Source organism: Paroedura picta, chromosome 1 (assembly GCF_049243985.1).
Source record: "Paroedura picta isolate Pp20150507F chromosome 1, Ppicta_v3.0, whole genome shotgun sequence".
Lineage (NCBI taxonomy): Eukaryota > Metazoa > Chordata > Lepidosauria > Squamata > Gekkonidae > Paroedura > Paroedura picta.
The window spans coordinates 70,166,965-70,189,076 of NC_135369.1; the positions used below are offsets into that span (position 1 = coordinate 70,166,965).

The 22,112-nt window shown below is 46.7% G+C and overlaps 1 protein-coding gene across 1 annotated transcript in view; it reads right to left on the reverse strand.

Annotated features, from left to right (window-relative positions):
* The window catches only part of DNAH8 (dynein axonemal heavy chain 8), a 201,985-nt gene that overhangs the window by 70,009 nt on the left and 109,864 nt on the right, over positions 1–22,112 (reverse strand). Inside the window, exons 56-63 of the mRNA XM_077342050.1 lie at positions 10,865–10,987; positions 9,818–10,031; positions 8,244–8,353; positions 7,564–7,727; positions 5,479–5,671; positions 4,907–5,029; positions 3,383–3,513; positions 1,799–1,952 (exon numbers count right to left, since the gene is read on the reverse strand). Of these exons, the coding sequence (XP_077198165.1) occupies positions 1,799–1,952; positions 3,383–3,513; positions 4,907–5,029; positions 5,479–5,671; positions 7,564–7,727; positions 8,244–8,353; positions 9,818–10,031; positions 10,865–10,987 (1,212 nt within the window). The remainder of the gene's footprint in view (positions 1–1,798; positions 1,953–3,382; positions 3,514–4,906; positions 5,030–5,478; positions 5,672–7,563; positions 7,728–8,243; positions 8,354–9,817; positions 10,032–10,864; positions 10,988–22,112) is intronic.

Below are 22,112 nucleotides of genomic sequence, written 5' to 3' on the forward strand. Positions count from 1 at the left end.
GAGTGAATTATAGTCCAAAACTCCACTAAGCAACCTATCTATTGAGCTGCCAAAGGCCTTGATCCGGCCATATTTCTTTCCTTGCTGGATACAATGGTATGCTGAGAGGACCTCTTATTCCATCAGCCTCCTCATGATAGCAAACGCTAGGATTTAGACTGGTGAAGCCATGAAGGTTTGGCTTGGTTTAGGAAGCTTCTCCTACAACATCATAAGATGCTGTAGGGTGCACACCAGATATTCCTAACTTGAGCAAATGCCCATACTGTTCTGGTCAAACTCAGCAGGGCTTAACCATTCTAAAAGGTAAAGGTATCCCCTGGAGAGCCAGTTTGGTGTAGTGGTTAGAAGAAGAAGAAGAGTTGGTTCTTATATGCCGCTTTTCCCTACCTGAAGGAGGCTCAAAGCGGCTTACAGTCGCCTTCCCATTCCTCTCCCCACAACAGACACCCTGTGGGGTGGGTGAGGCTGAGAGAGCCCTGATATCACTGCCCGGTCAGAACAGTTTTATCAGTGCTGTGGCGAGCCCAAGGTCACCCAGCTGGTTGCATGTGGGGGAGTGCAGAATCGAACCCGGCATGCCAGATTAGAAGTCCGCACTCCTAACCACTACACCAAACAGGAGTGCGGACTTCTAATCTGGCATGCCAGGTTCGATTCTGCGCTCCCCCACGTGCAGCCAGCTGGGTGACCTTGGGCTCGCCACGGCACTGATAAAACTGTTCTGACTGAGCAGTGATATCAGGGCTCTCTCAGCCTCACCCACCCCACAGGGTGTCTGTTGTGGGGAGAGGAATGGGAAGGTGACTGTAAGCCGCTTTGAGCCTCCTTCGGGTAGAGAAAAGCGGCATATAAGAACCAACACTTCTTCTTCTGTGCAAGCACATGTCTGATCATGTCTGATGAGACGCCCTCCAGCATTTTCATTGCGGAATCAATACGGGGTGGTTTGCCAGTGCCTTCCCCAGTCATTACCATTTACCACCCAGCATGCTGGGTACTCATTTTACTGACCTCGGGAGGATGGAAGGCTGAGTCAACCTTGAGCAGGCTGCTGGGATTGAACTCCCAGCCTCATGGGCAGACACTTCAGACAGCATTTCTGCTGCCTTACCACTCTGCGCCACAAGAGACTCTATAATCATTCTAAACCAGGCCAATTCATATATAGAAAGCGGCAAAGTGAAGCAGGCAAGAAAAGAACTGTTTAAAAAAAACAAAACTCTCCCTGCTTGGTCTTGAGGTGACCAGCTAAACCCACATTACCAAATTCAGGGATGGTGTGTCTGTGTGTGTGAAAAGTTTAAAGTGACACTTCTGAGGAGCAAGCCTATACACTTTTCTTGCTCCCTCCCCCTGAATAGATGAGGAGCCCATTCCTCTCAAATATCCATTCAAAAGTTTCCTTTAACTGAAAGAAGAGATTGGGCAAAGGCAGCTCCTGAACCACAAGAGAAAGGACCTGAACTTCCACAGAATTTCTGAGCCAATTCACATCAGAACCAATACTTCTATATGTTCCACAATAATCCTGCAAAAACACACTGCTTTACAATATGCCAGTATTCTGATTATCAGTGGCCAAAATTCATGTTTCCAATTATTACTGCAAAAATCATTGGGAAGGAATACCTAAGAATTTCTACTGGAATTCATCCTCAATTATACATGTTTTTCTTTGGATGTACATCTTTACTGTAACTTGTCCTAGGCACTTTGAGGTACAGTAGGCTAAACATTCAATAATTATAAGAATGAAATAAATACAATATCAAGTACATCAATGTGAAATCCTTACCTCTCCAGAAGAAAGTAGATTGTTGAGATATTCAAGAAATGCCTCGTCTTTTATTTCATTATCTGTGAAAATGAATGTGATTCCTTTTCCTTCACCACCAGCAACTCTATATAAAACCTTTAGATCATCTGTGAGATTGGACACATTATAAGATCTGCGAGGAGGAAAAAAAATCTTAACATTACCCACATAATACCTGTAAGATGCCAGTGAAGTCAACTGAGATAATAAATTACCATTGATTTCAATATGAACTGCTCTTGTGTACCATGCTGATTAGCTGCAAACTGATATAATTTAAAGGGAACACACATACAGAAATACTATCACTAGAGACAACAGCCAGGCCTGTGGTACATCATTCTCCAGAGAGCTGGATTGTAGAGCATGGTAATATGAAACCATGTACTCCTTAGTCACACTGATACTGGACTTACCCTACTAAAAGGAGGGAATCTGATATTAGGGATTGGCCCGAACTGTCCCATCAATAAGGATGGACATCAACCTAAAACCTCTAGTTTGGTTCAGGGTTTAGAATGGCTCCCAAACTGAACTTGGAGCCAAAAGATTCCCACCAAACCTGAGCCAGTCCAGTAAGTTTGTTTTTCCATTTCTCATGGCTCTGGTTTGCTGTGGCAGGGAGAAAGGATGGGGTTTAATATTAACCCATCCATTCTCCGTCTGCTTCAAAGCAGAGGGCAGAGTAAAACAAAGTGGTAGGTTTACAGCCATTTAAACCTAACAAGGATGTATCAGTCTGTCAGTTGTTAGGTTGAAATTGTGGCTTTGATTTAGGGGAAATGAAACCAATCAGTAAAAAAAATTGCAGCCATTTCAGCCTTACAATTTGGTGGGTGTGCCCATCAGCTGTTAGGCTGAAATGGCTAGCAGCAATTTCAATAATCTGTTTCACTTCCCCTGCTTCAAAATGGAAGGAACTGAAACTGACTGGTGAAATAGCTGCCAGCCATTTAAAACTAACAGATTTGTTGTGGACCCTGCATTGCTCAGTGGTTAAATTTAAATGGCCCTGAACAGCCAAACTGAACTGAACAAAAGTCTGGTAAATGTTCAAGGAAGGCACCTTCCCCAAACATCAATTTCAGGCTTTAGAACCATTCAATATTCATACCAAATGTTGGCCTGTGAGATAGTTTGTACCCCTCCCCACTCATGAGCCAAAATACTTTGCTCAATTAAAAGTGGTGTGCTCGTCTGATGTAAGAAGGTTTCCTCTCATGCAAGAGAGTCTTCTGCTGTGGAAGAGCCCTGTACTAGAAGAAAACTCTTTAATTGTGCTGAAGGATGGTATCACTGTTAGTTGAATAGCTGAAGAATAAAACTCTATATTTCAATCTGCAGTTAGAAAATGTGCTTAAAGTGAAGTTCAATTAACAAGAAGTATGTTCCTAATTTTTGATTGTATCATGGTATGTACCATCTTCCTATCAATAAACAGGCTAAGTCTGTCATTAATCTAATTTGCAAGATGGAAATGTGATGATGAGACTTCATGTATAGCAGCAGCTTTTATCTTTGCAGAAAAAACAATTATGAAAGCTTGTTCCAATTAATTCTCACCTAGTTAAAGTTATCTGAAATATTTTGTATCCAGCTATAAAAGAGGCCAGCCTTGAAAGACTCTGTTTTCCGGATCCACCAACTCCTACAAGTAAAGCATTTCCACATGCTGTACGGATTATTCGTGAAATCTAGATTACAAAGAAATGGAAACTGTGGTGTACAAATATAGTTACACAGGGTTAAAACATTAATTAAACAGTTTATTAAATATTTATATGTGGATTTATTTTAGTTATTTTATTGCATTTGTATATTTATGTTGTTGTTGTTAGGTGCGAAGAAGTGTCCGACCCATCGCGACCCCCTGGACAATGATCCTCCAGGCCTTCCTGTCTTCTACCATTCCCTGGAGTCTATTTAAGTTTGCACCGACTACTTCAGTGACTCCATCCAGCCACCTCAGTCTCTGTCGTTCCCTTTTTCTTTTGCCCTCAATCGCTCCCAGCATTAGGCTTTTATATCCCACCCTATACCGAAGGTCTCAGGGTGGGTCAAAATGGTTCAGAATAAAAATAAAATATATTTTAAAAATTTAAAATGAAACCCCATCCCTCCCCAACATGGCAGGACAGCACACAGGTGAAGCTAGATGTCAAAAGTCTGGCTGAAGAGGTGTGTTTTCACCAGATGCCCAAAAGCAATATCATACAGGACACTCTCGTGGACGCCTTGAATAAATCTTTGTTGGTCTTAAAGGTGCTACTGGACTCTGATTTTATTATACAGGAACCTGGTGAATCACAAGAGGGAGGCTGTTCTGATGTCTGGGGGCTACCAGGGTGTATGATAACACCCCTGCAACTCTGAGACTGTTTATGCACTGGGAACTTCACTGCCCCAGCTCCCGTGCAGGACCACAAATCATGAACAGATGAGGTGCACCAGGCCAAATGCTCCCCCGTGTGGGTGCAGAAAGAGGTGGGGCAACCTGCTGCAACTAAAACTCCAGCCTACAGCCTGGCATGAAACCTCCAGTCTGAGAGAGGTGGGACTGCAAGAAAATGCTCTCCTTTAGATCTCAGTGCTTGGACAGGCCTGTATAGAAAAAGATGCTCCTTCATATAAATGAGACCCAAAACATTTAGGGCTTTATATGTTAACATCATCATCTTGAACTGGACTCAGTACATATCTTTCTGGTATGATATGTATCTGGCCAGAGGCTCTCATCAACAGTTGAGCTCCTGCATTCTATACAATTTTTCAGCTCTGGACCATCTTGAAGGGTAGGTTGGTTGCTACTGCCTTCTTCTGCATTGCAACCCCAGTCTTCTTGAGTGGTCTCTCACCCCAGTACTGATTGTGATCAACCCCATTTATTTCTGACACGCTTTAAAGTGCAGTAAAATCCTACATTTGATAAATCAGTTAATGTGTGGTTTTCCAATCCACTTTAGACGAGAAAGCACATCTAATAAAAACTAGAGACTTCAGACGCCTGTTTGGTGAACCTATTGTTTCCTTCCAAAATTCATTTACAATTGGTATACAACTGGAAATGATTACTATAAAAGTACAAACCTTAACAAGATGTGTTATTGCATCTTTGAAAAACACCAAATCAAGGAATGCTCCTCTAACAGCTTCATTGTATTGTTTCTGGTAAAACTGCAGTTTGTCACATAAAAATTCAAAGCTTGGAATCTAAAAGGAGAAAAAATAAGGAAAATTAAAACATCAGATTCAATAAATGAATAATAAAGTTAAAATAGAAATGGAAATAAAAGAAAATCATATATTTGACATAGTAGCAAAGATAAACTTTCTCATAGTATTACATAATTTTTTTTAATTCTGTTCACAGATTCTGCCTTAGAAATGTAGAATTCCGACGTCAGACAAAAAAATTTCCTCAGCAGAATTGTATTTAGATAACATGTATCTTATTTTCTTTCTCTAGCACTACAACATATTCTTGGGGCACTTCTGCACATCTCATCAGATTAGAAATCCTTGGGCTATTTTAGTATTAATTGCATACATTTTTCAGTTATATGTTTTATGTAACTTTAATGTGTTTACTATTAGATTATTTTTATTACCCAGATAAAAATCTAGAAAAGGAAGGGCTAAGGAATAAATTAATTAAATACCAATTCATAAATTTTGGGTGCTTCAAATACATAATCTTCAGGTTCTTCACCAGTTGGTTCAGGCATATCTCTCAGAAAATCTACGAAATATGGCTCAGCTTGGATAATGGATACTAATTCTGAATCAACATGCTCCTCAATTGCCCTGGTAAAGTTTCTGTCAAACCAAGCTTCATCTTCTTCAGTTACAAATCTGCAAGATATAAGTGGGTTAAAATGATCAGAAAATAAAATTGTTTTTCAAACATGGGTTCAATAACTATTGAAGTTATTCTGTTTACCTGAAGGGAAGATTAGGGTTTTTCAACATATATCATAAAGAGAGGTTCATCACATTAAATTCATATACAAGGTACAGTAATAAAATCAGAGTCCAGTAGCACCTTTAAGACCAGGGGTAGTCAAACTGCAGCCCTCCAGGTGTCCATGGACTACAATGCCCATGAGCTTTCCACAGGGCCTGCAAAACAGAGCTCTTCCACCAGGCTTATGGCTGAGGCTGCCACCACCTGGTGAGATTGGGTCCCCCTCTTCTGCAGTCCTTTTAGGCTATCCCTGGTCTCCTCCTTGGGTAATGTCGCAGTGTTGGGTTGGTTGATGTGTTTATGTATTAGGATGGTTTTTATGTATTGGGGGGTTTTATCAGGGGGTTTTATATGCTGTTACCCGCCATGAATCTTAGGGGAGTGGTGGGCTATAAATCCAAATAAGAATAAGAATGAACCAAAATTTTTTTGGCCTTACACACTTTCCTCCTCCCACCTGCTTCTTTCCCCCTGTGCAACTGGAGAGCTAAAATCATCTTGGTTTGTGATGTCTGAGATAGGTATGACAAACTGTGGTTTGTTCTTTATCCTGTAAACCGGGGTGTAGTCTGCACGGGGCTTTTTACCCATTGCCAGATCAAATAAATCTCTGCAGTCCACACTGAATTCAATTTCCACTTTGATTTTGGGAGCTTTAAATTTTCCCTCTGCAACATGCATGATTGATCCAGAGTGACCCTATCTTTCCCCCATGATATCCAGAAGTGGATATAACCCTCAATATTTCAAAAATCAGCATCAGTAAATGTGCCGATCTCTGCTTTTTGCAAATTAACTTCCTGCCTTGTGCCACCAACACTGTAGCAAAGCAGTCTTCCCTGACTGGCCAGGACATCAATTAAAAAACTTTCTGGTTCCTGGTTGCAAGGCTTGTCTTAAAGAGATTGCGCTCCAGAAGCCCTCCTCTGCTGCCTCCAAACCCCCTCCCCCCATTCAAGAAAAGACACTCCTGCTGCGCTTGACTCCCCTCCCAATCGAGCTTTCCCAATTGAGTGCAGAACACTTTCTGTTTCAATTGGGGGGGGGGGGGAGGAAGAACCAAGTTCAAATCGATCCGAATTCAGCAGGGTCCACAACGGAAAAAACAAAGTAAGTGCAGAATCAGCCCAGGTTTATGTCATATTTTAGCCGTTGAGTTTTCTTTTTTTAGAATCTTGCTCTTATTAATTCAGTGCTTTTATGTCACCTGCTGGCCTTTAGAGACATCCAAGGTGGCTAACAATTTAGCAAAAAATATTGTAAATAAAATTCAATTAAAAGCTGGCATCAAATGAAAACAATACAGGAAACATCACATGCAATACAGCCAACTGGCAGTATTTTTCAATCAATATATCCCAATGGTTTTCCAGAACAAGTACCTCATACATGCTTCAAAATTGCTGTAGAGCTGGGGCCATTCTCATTTCCTGTTTTGGAACAGCAGATTTAAAAAAATTTACAGGACCCAAGCACATAAAATTAGTACTTCCGTGAGGGCACTGTTCAGAGTGTGATATTCTATGAATTTTCCTTCTCACATTAATGCAGGACAGTAAGCCAAAAGATGACCAGTCTCATGTGCACTGACACAACTGCAGACTTGCTTGAGCCTTTTTCAAGAGATGAGGAATTATACTCATAAGGAAGCTTTTTTCCTGGTTCTTGCTTTACTCAGTATACCTCTGGGGCTGTGTGGCTGTCTCAAGAAGACCTGTGTGGAAAGTGACTTTCTCTCTTGTCCTACTAAACTCTTCTGTAAAAAATGTAATGGACATACCTGTCAGCAATTACTCTAGTGCATTCATGTTTAAATAGTGCCAGAAGAACATCAACATTAGTACACTCGTCTGCTTTTACAGTTAACATTCCTTGCCAAATTCTGGAAAGGTCTCGAAGATTGAAGATGTAATGGAATTTGGATGGTGTGGGAAGCATCTTTACCTAAAGCAAAAACAATACATTGAAGGTTTCCATGGTAGCTGCAAAGTAATAAAGGTACTCATACTTGCCAAACAATAAATACCCCTGCTTTCTCATTTTTTGTTCCTATGCATCTTTATTTAGGCAAAATTAGTGAAAAAATGGAATTCATAAGAAAACTGTGATATGTACCAGTACATATCTTACAGAATGAAAAATAGATGAATTTTCTATTGGGTAGTCTGCCAGAACGCAGGACCTTTGTACTTGGTCTGCTTGCCAGCAGCAGCAGTGTCCATCTCGTAGGAAGTGAGGAGGAAATCAGGACAAGGAAAAATAATAAACTATAAAATTATACAAAAATAAAAAGGTAAAAAGGATAATAGCAAAAATAAACAAGATTTAAAAAATGAAAATAAACAGAAAACATGAAACGATCTTTGGGGGCATGCACCTAGTGGTATATAACAGATTTCTGCCCTCTATTGTAAATATTTCAATTAGAGACTATACTTCTGTACATTCAGCCATTTGTACCTTAGTCCATTGCCACAATATTCTGCCCGCTGATACTAATTTCACAATCATATCACATATTTCTGGTACAAAAGATCTACATGCGTGAAAGTACCCACAGCCAATTATACCTGAAAAGGAAGGGAATACTGTTAACAATCCTAACACTTTAATGATCTTTAAAAAATGATTTTAGCTCTGAAGCAGGGGCACTAACAGCAAGACTTCCAAGATGATAAGGCCAGCACAAGGAATAAGTAAACATTTTTGGTTGTCTCTGTATAAAGCATTTTTTAAATAACTTACAGAAACTATAGTTAAAAGTTTAGATTATCTCCTGATCAACAATGCACAGTTTTAAAGACTTGAGCAAAAGTTTTAAAATCAATACAGACTTGATAGAGCTTTCTTGCACAAAGATAATTCAACTATAAACTGAAAATCTTCTTAAATGTCCCACAGGTGAACATTTAGTGTCTGGGCTTAGTTTAAAGTATGAGTCATCATTATTTTCAAAACCCTTCATGGACGGTGATCAGTATATATACAAGTTCACCTTTCCCAATATGCTGCACTGTGACAATGTTGCCTTTTGAAAGTGCTACAAGGTCATCAGATGAGATTAACAGCTACCCAAACTTGAGCATTCTCCATTGTAGCTCCCACGAGAAAAGGCCAGGTAGACTCCTACTTTACCATCATTTTCAGGAATGTATAAAACAGACTTGTTCAGAAAATATTTTTATGCAGGGAATAGAGTTGCATGTGTTTTATAAAGGGAATATGGTCTGTGAAATTTTAGGCAGTTTCAACTGCATTGTTCATTGTCTATATTGTACTGTTTTATTGCATCGTTTTCTAGTAACCCAGGTTTATTCCATTGTTTGTTATATGCAATATGCTGTTTTACTGCATGGTTTTCCTATTTTGTAATCCTAATCCTGTCTTTAATGCATTTTTCTGTAATTTTGTAATTCCATTTGATTGCAGTGCTTGTTATATGTATTATGCTAATCTTATTGCATTGTTTTTAGTTAGGTAATGTGCCTTGAGTGCCAACGAGAAATGTGGACTATAAATGAAGTATATAAAAATAAAGTGCATTATGTGTGTGGAGGTGAGTGGGTGGGTGGAACTTTAGTATTGTTAGTAGCAATTAAACTGATGTTTCATGTTGGTAACATTGAAAGACGTGTAGCCCACTTCAAAGTTTGGCAATAAATATTTGATTCCGTACACACGTATAGGCTTCAATTATAAGGTGACCAGATTTTAACATTGGTAAAGCAGGGCACCATTGACCGGGGGGGGGGGGAGTCTTGATTAAAAATTTGGTCTATATTGAGCAACAAAAAGTTTTATAAAACATATAGAACGCAAAAATAGTATTGTAATATATATATATTTAATTTCAACATACGTACAATTGGCCAGGTACCCCCAGATGTCCCTCCAAAAGTGGGACTATCTGGTCACCTTATTCAATTACCTCATAATACAATATTAACAGGAGGGAAAGGGAAAGTATTTTAATGCTCCATAGATGAACTCTGTACAATACATTGAATTTAAAACCACAAAATAAGCTTCAATACCAAATATTTTGTCTATGGATGCATTAGATGGCAGTGTGCAATTAAACACAGTAAATTGTCTCTTTAGGCGCTGTGGGATATCATTTCGGCCTCCTCCTGGGTGAATCATTGCGGCTATTAACTGTACATCAACAATCGTAGTAAAGTCTCCAGGTTTATCCAAGCTGTACATTCCTTCCATTTCCATCATTTGACGCACTATTTCATTTGTCACCTATGCAATTTATAATGAAATTGTTTATCACCAATGAAAGTAGCAAAGATAAAACCTTACTGATTTAACCAGGAACATACAAATAAGGCACAGCACAGATTAATTTACCCTTAATGTGTGTACACTTATGCCTTATTGAAAACAACAGAATTTAAGTGTGCAAAATTCTTCTGGTTTCAATCAGTTCAAATCATATATCAAAATGAGATGAAGGATCATAAATCCTACTTGATATTTGTGTACAATAATATGGTTCTTCATGACAAAATATGACATTAATGCAAACACTTTTTTATATTCTGTGATGATGGGCTAAAGAAACTATGTGATTAAGGTACTGGACTGCCCTGGGGCCAGAACACTTTTATGCATTCATATGTGCTCACTGCTCATAGACTTCTAGCATGCATTGGAATTCTGTTAAGTTCCAAAAGAATGATATGACCCATGTTCAAACCCTTACACAGTGTAGCTGAACTGGTCAGCTAGCTCTCACATTACAAAGCTTCATGCTGAATATTTGTCATTTACCTTTTAACTATGTCTATTTGTTGAATCATTTTGGAGTTCCTCTGCAACTGCAATTCGTTAAGTATCTTATTGCAGTGGTACATCATGATCAGCAACATCCTGTCCTATCCACATTTTTATCTTACAAAGCAAGCCATAGAATCAGGCTGCTAATAACTGAAAAGTTCATCAACAGACAAAACTGTTCTTAACCCAAGAAGATGAAGTCTACATGACAGCTGATGAATTAAATACTTGTATGGAGAACTACACAGGGAATCATGGCTGGGCTGTTTTAATATGTATATATACTTGAACTTTACCTGATCTCCCCATTCATTAATAATTGGCATGTTAATATCATCAATGAATATAGTCATTTTCCTGCCACCTGGAGGTCCATATGTACTACCCATCCGTTTGTCCACATAACTTTCTATTGTCCTCTAAACAATTAAGTAACACAAAAATGAGAAAAGAAAATATAAGTAAATTATTAATCCCTGTTAATTTTTCAATCTTAATCTTCCAACAATGCAGTTGAGCTCTGCCTCAGAAATGTAAAAGATTTTTTGTATATTATATATTTATATTAAACGTGTTTAACTAACTTGGGGAGAAGTCAGGAGGACAGAGTAGCTTTCTGCTCATCTGTCTGGTCTGCAGTGGCCTTGCTGAATTCCCATACAATGGAAAGGGGTGGGAAGGAGAGTTACAAGTGATCTCCAAATCACAAAGATAATTTCCCCTGAGGAGAACTGCAGCTTTGCATGGTGGGCTTGATGAAAGCTGAAATGAATGCTTCCTTTACTTATACAGTTGAATGGCAGTGAGTCCCATGAGCCCCATTGTATAGGGAACATCATTATAGGAGGGGATGCAGGCAGGTTTCTCTTGATGCCAATCAACCAGTGGTCGGTTTTTCAGTCTGTTGACTCTCTAAGGCAGGCCACTTATCCAGTATTGCATCTAGGCCCCCTAAAGCCTTTTCACACAATGCAATATTGAGGGCCATTCCACACCCAGAAAATGTAGTGAAAGGATTACCTCTTGCAGACGCTATTTTTTTTTTTTTACATTTTACATGACACCGTCAGCATCCAGTGTTCCAGCAGCAAACTAGCAGCTACATCCTCCATTTTAAGTTGGGGAATTGCATAAAGTGGATTCCCCCAACTATATTGCACGAGCAGGAGGAAAGCAACCAGCAACCACTAGTGAAATAGCTGTGCGTAACTAAAGTGGCCAGAAGTAGCATGACCTCCATCTCCAGCGCCCGCCCACATGCCCACCTACCTTTCCCTTCTTCCTTGAACAGGCCTTTTTTTTGTACCAAGATGCCTGGAGCAGCGAATATGCATTGCTTGACCCAGGCAGAGGGGGAAATGTTTTTTCTACCCACAAGTTGGCACACAAAGCATGCCTTCTCAACCCCCATCCCAAAATCGGGAAAATAATTACTTTTGTTGATCTTCAGGTCTCATGATTCCAAAACAAGGTGGCATTAAAATATGCACTATAAATCTATAATTATGAAGCATAGGCATAGCAAAACAGGGTTGCACTTACCTGTAACTGTTGTTCATCGTCTTCTGTGCAGTCTGTCGTGGTTCGGTCCTTGGTGGCTTGGGAACGGGACCGAACCCCGACATCAGAGGCGCCCGCGATCACGGAGATAGGGCATGGTGATCATAGGCAAGCCGGCAGCTGGGCGCCCCACCCGATCGTTGAGGTGGCAATGGCCGCTAAAGAACCTCAATGTCCTCCTCCACCTTTTGACAAGGGCCCGGAGATGGCCCTTTGTTCCAGGAAAATGGGCCATCAGGAACCCCGGAAAACCTCGCATATGTGCATGAGTCATGATTGTATCAGCATGTTCCCTCCGCAAGTACTGGGTGGGGCAATACAGCCTAAGGAGGTGGGTTTTGTATAAAAGGGAGCTTCCACCTGGAGTTCGGTGGAAGCTCTTACTCCATACCAGCGGACTCCACGTTGCTGAAATAAAGCTTGTTCCTGTTGTATCGTTCACCAGGCCTGGCGTGACGTTTTCTTCAAAGGGGCACCCTGTTTTTTCAGTTAGCAAGCGGGTTCCCGACATCGTAAGAGCTTCCCACCGAACTCCAGGGTCGGCATCGCATCCGAGCGCTTATCGGGACGGATCCAGAGATGGCGTTTTCAAGCAACGGGGCGGTCTCGACCCCCACGAACCCCGGGAACATGAGTTTAATGTCCCCGGGAGATTTCCTCCGAAAATCGGGGGCCCAGGAGCAGCTGTCCGGGACCCCGAGACCCTCGGCAGCGGCGGCCAAGGGAAGGCGCCGGGCCATGGGTTTCCCAAGCACGGCGGGGAGCGCGCCGAGGTCTGGGGGGTTGGCCCCAACCTGGGACACCCAGCTGAGGCAGGCGCTTCGCCCGGTAGGACCTGAGGAATCCCTAGAGGACCTGCGGCGGGCCATGGCGGACTTGGCCAGGCGCTTGCAGGCAGCTGAAGCCCGTGAGCAAGCTCGGGCCGGGCCCGGAGGGACTGGTAATACAACGGCGGAGGGGATCGCGTCGAGTGAGGACGTCTCCAGCGACGAGGACGAGCCCGGTACTGGTGAGCGGGCCCCGGACCCCGACCCGGAGCAGTTTTCAGTCCCGAGTAGGCGAGACGGCCAGCGGAGAGGCGAGATAGCAGAGGATCTCGGGGGAGCGGGTGAGCCGACGGGGCGGCGAGAGCCGGACCAACGCAGGAGCGACGTGCAAGGCAGGGAGCGGCACGGCGTCGTTGGGCAAGTTGGTAGCCGGTGGAGCGGAGCAGGACGAGACGGCGGACGCCGAGAATCCCGGATCCGGAGGGGGTCGGACTACTCTCCAAAACGTTCCCCCCCAGAGCTTAAGGCGCGTTTCGACGGGACGCCGGACGACCTCCCGCAGTTCCTCCTCCACGCGCTGACGCATGCCCGGAGGTATGGAGACCGGTATGAGGACTCCGAGGACTTGGTCTGGGGGGTGGCCTCGTGTCTCCAGGGCAAGGCGGGTCAGTGGTACCTAGGGTTGGCCGAGCGCGGCGACCCGGCAACTCGGGACCTGCAGGACTTCGTGGTCGCGCTCCGCCGACGATTCCAGGACCCCCAGGCTGAGGACAAGGCAAAGAGTCGGATCAAGGGACTTCGACAGGGTACTAGGGGGGTTATGGACTATATAGACATTTTCCGGAGGGAAGCAGGCAAGGTGTTCTCCTGGAACGAGGAGACCCAAATCGAGTACTTCCGGGAGGGCCTTAACCCGAAGCTCAGGGAATGGGCCGTGATCAAGGGGACGGAAGAAGATCTGTCTACACTGGAGGGGTGGTGTTTTGTGGTCGCCAAGCTGGAAGCCAGCCTGGGTTGGGCCGCCGCACCCCCCCGGGAGGCCAAAGGCGGGTCAGCCGAGGCGCCGAGACCGGGCCCCGACAACTCTCGCCCCAAACGACCCCCGAACCCCGAGCGGGAAAGGAGACGCCGGGAAGGTCTGTGCCTGAAATGCGGGGGGTCAGGACATTTCGCAGCAGCGTGCCAACGGCAAGGGGGGGAGGACCGCGGGCTCTCCCAGGGGGGAGGTGCGACACGCCCCCAGCAGGCACGCCGGGCGGAGGACCTCCGCAACGAACCGGGAAGCGCCCAGGCGACGGGAAAACGGCCAGGACCTGCTGTAGACGGCGCCGGGCAGCAGGTCCCGCGGTGCGAGGGAAAACCCCTACAGCATGAGGCGCGACCTCCGAACGTGGTAATTTTAGAGCTCCGGAACCCGGAGAACGGACTAAGTTGGGTGGGGGAGGCTCTTTTGGACTCTGGATGCGACCACAGCATGGTCCACCCCCAGATAGCCCGGGTTTTGGGGCTACCGAAGCGCATTCGGAAGGTTCCCCTGGTTTTCGTCCAGATGGACGGCAGCCCGATTCAGGGGGGACCTTTCGGGGAGGAGGTGGGTCCCATCGCCATCCACATAGGGGACCACCAAGAGCTGCGGTGGCTGATCCAGGTCCCCGTAGCGGGATATCGGGCGGTGTTGGGCCTGGATTGGCTGAAGGAACACAACCCCATGGTGGACTGGCGGGCGGGGACCCTGAAGTTCGACTTGACGGTGGGTGCACGGCATCGGGTCCCCCACGAGAATTCCAGCCACAAGAGGACGGCGGCGCGTCCCAGGGGAGCGGCGGCGGCGCAGCAGGAGAAACCAGAGCCCGAGGTCCCGCCAGAGTACCGAGACCTCGCAGCCGTTTTCAGCGAGCGGGAAGCGGACGAGCTACCCCCACACCGCCGCACGGACTGCGCTATCAACATCCCAGAGGGGGCGGTACTACCCAAAGGGCGCATCTACAAGATGAGTGAGGGTGAGCTCAAGGACCTCCGGGAGTTTTTGGGTAAAAATCTGGCCCGAGGTTTCATCCGGCCCGCTTCCAGTCCCATGGGAGCTCCAGTCTTGTTCGTCCGGAAAAAGGATGGGTCCCGACGGCTGGCCAGGACTACCGGGGCCTCAACGCCATCGCAGCGGGGAACGCTTACCCCCTCCCGCTGATCCCGGATTTGCTGGCCCGGCTGGGCAAAGGGACTCTGTTCACTAAGCTGGACCTAAGGGAGGCGTACTACCGGGTACGCATCCGGGAGGGGGATGAGTGGAAAACAGCGTTTAACTGTCAATTGGGACAATTCGAATTTAAAGTGATGCCGTTCGGTTTAAGCGGGGCACCTGGGGTTTTCATGAGTCTAATTAATGAGGTGTTGCAGGACCTTCTGTTTCAGGGGGTGGTGGTTTATTTGGATGACGTCCTGATCTACAGCCAAGATCCCCAAGAGCACGTGACCCTGGTGAGGGAGGTGTTAAAGCGCCTGCTGGCAAACCACCTATACGTGAAGCTGGCTAAGTGCGAATTCCACCGTCCCTCCCTGGACTATTTGGGCTACCGCATCTCAGCCCAGGGCATAGCTATGGACCCCGAGAAGGTGCAGGCGGTGCTGGCCTGGGAAAGGCCCCGCACCCGGAAACAGCTACAAAGCTTCCTGGGGTTTGCTAACTTTTTTAGAGGCTTCATCCCCAGATACTCCTCCGTAGTGGCTCCCCTCACGGACTTGCTAGGTACCAAGGGGAGAGGTCCTCGCGCCACGCGGCCCAGCGCAGCGCTCGGCTGGAATGAGAAATCGGAGGCAGCGTTCCTGGCCCTCAAGCAAGCTTTCGCGTCTGAGCCCACGCTACTGCACGTCGACCCAACCCAGCCGATGGTGGTACAAGTCGACGCCAGCGACGCAGCAGCCGGGGCGGTTCTCCTGCAGCGAGACAAGGCGGGACAGCTGAGGCCGGCGGCCTACCTCTCACGAAAATTCGCCGAAACGGAGCGGAACTGGTCTACCTGGGAGAAGGAGGCGTTTGCGATTAAGTTCGCCCTCACCGAATGGCGGCATTGGCTGGAGGAAACAGAGGAGCCGTTCGAGGTCTGGACAGATCACAAGAATCTGGAGGCGCTCCGGCAACCGCGATCCCTGAACGCCAAGCAGATGAGGTGGGCGGAGTTCTTTTCACGGTACAATTTCAAGCTTGGTCACATCCCCGGCAAAGAGAATTTCCTCGCGGACGCCCTCTCCCGTCTGCCGCATTATGGGGAGGGGTACGCTCCCTGCACCAGGTCCGTGTTTGGTGAGGAGCAGCTGGGACGGGGGGTCGTCACTAGGCGTCGGGCCAGGGAGGAATGGGAGCCCGACCCGGCGACCGCCCCGCTCCGAGACCGCCTAGTGGCAGCCTACGGGACAGACGAGGAGCTGGCTGAGCTCCGGGACTCTTTGATTTTGGACTCCGGTCTCTGGCGGAGGGGGGAGGCTGTCTACGTCCCGGAAGGGCTACGACGGGAAGCCCTCAGCCTCTGCCACGATGCTAAGACCGCCGGGCACTTCGGTTTCGTAAAATCCTGGAAGTTGGCCCGGCGGCGGTTTTGGTGGCCCAGTCTGCGGCGGGACACAAAAGCTTACGTCAGTGGTTGTCCTGTCTGCCTGACCTGCAAGCCGGGGGTTGGCAAGCCGAAAGGTCTGCTGCACCCGCTCGAGGTCCCGACCCGGCCGTGGTCAGTGATCTCCATGGACTTTATAACAGACTTGCCTCCCAGCAAGGGGAAAACGGTGATCTGGGTGGTGGTAGATCTATTTTCCAAACAGGCCCATTTCATTCCTTGCGCCAGTGTCCCCAGTGCTTCACAGTTGGCTCGGATGTTCCTGGATCACGTTTTCCGACTGCACGGGCTGCCGGACAAGGTGATTTCCGATCGGGGCTCACAATTCGTGTCCCGGTTTTGGCAAGCTTTCCTGCGCCTGTTAGACATCGAGCAAGGGCTGAGCTCCGCTTACCACCCCCAGACGGACGGGCAGACCGAGCGGGTTAATCAAGTACTGGAGCAGTACTTGCGGTGTTTCGGTTCCTATCATCAAGACACCTGGGTGCCCCTGCTCCCCCTGGCCGAGTTCGCGTACAACAACGCAGACCACAGCAGCACGGAGATGTCGCCTTTTGCCGTCGTCTACGGGACAGACCTGAGACACTTCCCGGAGCTTGGAGAGGTCCCCGCCCGGGAATCGGCCGACCTTCGCGAGTGGGGGAAGCGTGCCGGGAGCTGCTGGAAGTCGCTGCAGGAGCAGCTCCACAAAGTCAAGGCAGCGCAGAAAGAGGACGCCGACCGGAAGAGACGACCAGCTGAGGAGATCCGACCGGGGGATCGAGTTTACCTTTCCACCCGGAACCTACGGTTGAATTTGCCCAGCAAGAAGCTAGGCCCTCGGTTTTTGGGGCCTTTCGAGGTCTTGGCCCCGATCAACGAAGTGTCGGTCAAGCTCAAGCTCCCCAAGAACCTCCGGCACATCCATCCCGTCTTTCACGTGAGCCTTCTAAAAAAAACTCCGGACGGTGACGTTTGGCACCCCGTGTTTTCCCCGCCAGCGCCCGAGGTCCTGCCGGGGGGGGAGCACCACGAGGTGGCGGATATCCTGGACTCTAGACTCCACAGGGGGAAGTTGCAGTACCTCGTGGAATGGAAGGACTTCGCTTTGGGGGACCGGGAATGGGTCTGGGTAGCGGACGTCCTTGCGCCCCGACTCACTGAACGTTTCCACAAGCGGTATCCTGGCCGTCCCGGGGGGTTGGAGAATGGACCTTTGGGGGGGCAGAATGTCGTGGTTCGGTCCTTGGTGGCTTGGGAACGGGACCGAACCCCGACATCAGAGGCGCCCGCGATCACGGAGGTAGGGCATGGTGATCATAGGCAAGCCGGCAGCTGGGCGCCCCACCCGATCGTTGAGGTGGCAATGGCCGCTAAAGAACCTCAATGTCCTCCTCCACCTTTTGACAAGGGCCCGGAGATGGCCCTTTGTTCCAGGAAAATGGGCCATCAGGAACCCCGGAAAACCTCGCATATGTGCATGAGTCATGATTGTATCAGCATGTTCCCTCCGCAAGTACTGGGTGGGGCAATACAGCCTAAGGAGGTGGGTTTTGTATAAAAGGGAGCTTCCACCTGGAGTTCGGTGGAAGCTCTTACTCCATACCAGCGGACTCCACGTTGCTGAAATAAAGCTTGTTCCTGTTGTATCGTTCACCAGGCCTGGCGTGACGTTTTCTTCAAAGGGGCACCCTGTTTTTTCAGTTAGCAAGCGGGTTCCCGACACAGTCACACATGGGTTCTGCGAAGATCGCAGGCCTGCCACGGAGAACTAACAAGCCAGCTCAAAGCAAAAAAAGGCTTCCAAGAGTGCTCACCCCTCCCCTCACAGAGTGACTTTCCCACCCAAAGTCACGTGATGTGGGAGGAGTTAGCACTCTCCCCTCAGTCCTTTCCCCTTGCCGCTCAGCGGGATATCAATAAGTAGCGGCCCAGCGGGGATGGAGGGAGGGTTGTGTGACTGCACAGAAGACCACTCGATGAACAACAGTTACAGGTAAGTGCAACCCTGTTTTCATCTTTGTGGTTTCTGTGCAGTCCCACATGGGAGATTAACAAGATGACACAGCAAAGGAGTTGGGGTGGGCTATTAGCGGATTATTGATCTTAACACTGCTTTTCCCACTGCTGCATCTTTTCCAGAGTCAACGTCAATGGAGTAGTGGCGTATAAAGGTGCCAGGCGTTGACCATGTCGCTGCTCTGCAAATGTCACTCATCGGAAGGTTAGCTGCAAACGCTGCAGATGATGCTTGTGCCCATGTGGAGTGCGCTTTAATCCCGAGCGGACAGTCTAAGCCAGAAGCTTTGTATGCCAGAGAAATTGCTTGTACAATCCATCTTGAAATGGTTTGCGCAGATGCAGCTTTACCTTTTCTCGCACCCCGGCAACAGATAAAAAGAGACTTATCTTGTCTAAAGTCTTTGGTTCTGTCCAAATAAAAAAGTATGGCTCTGCGAACGTCAAGTGTATGCATGTGTGTTTCAAATTGAGAGGTGGGTTGTGGAAAAAACACCGGGAGGACCAAATATTGTTCCATGTGGAACTTGGAAACTACCTTTGGAAGAAAAGAGACACTAGGACGTAGCACAATCTTGTCAGGAAAAGTTTGTAAAAATGGAGGCTCAGAAGATAGTGCCGTGAGTTCCCCCACTCTACGTGCTGAGGTTATTGCAACCAAAAATGCAACTTTGAATGACAAAAAAGACAAATCCGACTTGGCCAGAGGTTCAAAAGGTTTATGAGTTAAACGAGATAAAACAAGGGATAGACTCCATTGTGGGATTACAGGAACATTAGGTGGGAACACATTCTTTAAACCTTTCAAAAACTTTGTAGTTAAAGGATGAGCAAAAACAGTTTTACCGTCGACCATTTCATGAGAAGCGGAAATAGCCGCTAGGTGCACTTTGATAGAAGAATTGGATAGTCCTCTATCTTCAACTTATTTAGTTAAGAAAAAATGATCGGTAAAGAACAGGAGTTAGCAACCCTATTAGACTCTGTTGCCCATTTCACAAACTTCTCCCACTTCGCAGCATAGGAGCGGCGAGTGGAAGGCCTGCGGGCGGCTTCCAAAATCTGGTCTACTCTCAAGTCTTCTACAAACCTACCCTCCAGACCGTCAGGTAGAGGGGTTGGGGGTTTGGGTGCAGGTGCTCTCCCCAAGTTAGGAGATCTGCCTGGGTCGGTAGGTGCAGATACCTCCCTTTGGCCAATCGGAAGAGAGTGGGGAACCATGTCTTTTGCATCCAAAAGGGCATGACACAGATACATTGAGTGTCGTCTGCTACCAATTTGGTCACCATCCTGTTTATTAATCCGAACGGAGGGAAGGCATAAAAAAGGGATCCCTTCCAACAATGGAGGAAGGCATCTCCCAGTGAGGCGGGATCTATTCCTCCCCTGGAATAAAATTGAGTGCACTTTGTGTTTTGATGAGTTGCAAACAAATCCACGGTTGGTCGACCCCACTGATGAAAAATGGGGTTTATACAGGATGGGTTGAGAGACCACTCCTGAACCATGTTTACATCCCTGCTCAATGCGTCTGCCCATGTGTTCAGTGACCCGGCAATGTGAATGGCAGACAAGGTTGTTCGATTGGACACAGCCCAGTCCCAAATCCTTGTCGCTTCTCGGCATAGTCTTTTGGACTTGGTGCCTCCCTGTTTTTTTATGTAAAAAACTGCTGCCATATTGTCCGATGCTACCAGAACATGTTTTTCCGTAAACAGGTCTGCAAAGAAAGAAAGAGCATGTCTTATGGCTCGCAATTCCAAAATATTGATATGTAAAAATTTTTCTGCCTCACCCCAGCGACCACTAGTGGCATGCTGGAGGCAATGAGCCCCCCAACCGTCCAGAGAGGCATCTGTATAAAGGAGTAAATCCTCTTGTTGCAACCCAAAAGGTACCCCTGTAGCTAAATTTGAAGGGACGGTCCACCATTTGAGAGATCGGGAAACCGAACGGGGTAATGTGAAATGTTTCCAACTGCTGACTGTATGTGGTTTACAGATTGACAAAAACCACAGCTGCAAGGGTCTCATTTTTAGTCTAGCGAACGGTGTGACAGCAGTGGTGGATGACATATGTCCTAACAATGTCTGTATCTCATGAACAGACCTGGATCTGACTTTGGTAGATTTTAATGCCAAGGCTGAAATCTTATCGACCCTAGCTGGGGGTAGGTATACCATCCCATTCTCACCATCCAGCCATGCACCAATGAACTCTAAAGCGCGCTTTGGAGTAAGAATGGATTTCTTGTAGTTCACATTAAAACCAAAGATATATAATAGCTGGAGAGAGGTAGACACAGAAGTTGAAAGATCTTCTGCAGAGTGTCCAATTAAAAGCCAGTCATCAAGATACGGATAAACCTGGATACCCAGCTTTCTGAGGTATGCTATTACCACGTAAGTGACTTTAGTGAATACTCGTGGGGCAGATGCCAAGCCAAACGGGAGCACCTTAAATTCATAGTGATTACCCCCCACATAAAATCTGAGAAATCTCGTATAGGATGCATTAATCATGATATGAAAATATGCATCCTTGAGATCCACTTTAGCGAACCATAAATTCTTTGATAAAAGAGGAATCAATTCAGCTAGGGACAGCATACGAAAACGTTTGACCTTAATAAACACGTTCAGTTTCCATAGGTCTAAAATAGGTCATTTCCCTCCATCCTTCTTGTCTACAAGGAAGTATTTGGAGTAAAACCCTTGCGTGGTGGGCGCAGGACCCAAGCACTGCACTGCTCCTTTGTCTATAAGATCAGCCACCTCTGACAGAATGTCAGGTGAACGTGAATCCCAATGGGTACATGGAGTATTAAAGTCGGAAACACTCAGGAACTCCAAATAATAACCATTCTTTATTATAGAAAGGACCCAAGCATTTGGTGTAATACCGTACCAACCATGTAAATTGCCAAAAAGCCCGCCAACTGTGACGGACTGCTGTGGCAGTCATTGTGATTGGGTCTGTCGGACCCTATTATCCCTGTCAGACCCATTCTGACGGTTGCATCCCCCACCTCTCCTACAGTTCTGCTGAAAACGGGGAGGAGGGGAGAATTCTTGGGGTGTAGAATCAAATTATGAGCCTCTTGTGGCGCAGAGTGGTAAGGCAGCCATCTGAAAGCTTTGCCCATAAGGCTGGGAGTTCGATCCCAGCAGCCGGCTCAAGGTTGACTCAGCCTTCCATCCTTCCGAGGTCGGTAAAATGGGTACCCAGCTTGCTGCTGGGGGGTAAAACGGTAATGACTGGGGAAGGCACTGGCAAACCACCCCGTATTGAGTCTGCCATGAAAACGCTAGAGGGCGTCACCCCAAGGGTCAGACATGACTCGGTGCTTGCACAGGGGATACCTTTACCTTTACCTTTTTAGAATCAAATTGCCCGAAAGGCCTGAATGGCCGAGGGCGATAAAACAGGCGACCCCATCGTTTAGGTTTTGATTGACTAGACGAGGAAGCCCCTATTCCTAAGGATCTCGCCTGTAAGTGATATTTTCTCATTTTCTCGAGAACCTCATCAGTTCTACTGCTAAACAGGTCTTCTCCCTCAAACGGAAGGTCTTCCAGGGCAGATTTAATATCTGTGGAGAGAGTTGAATTTTT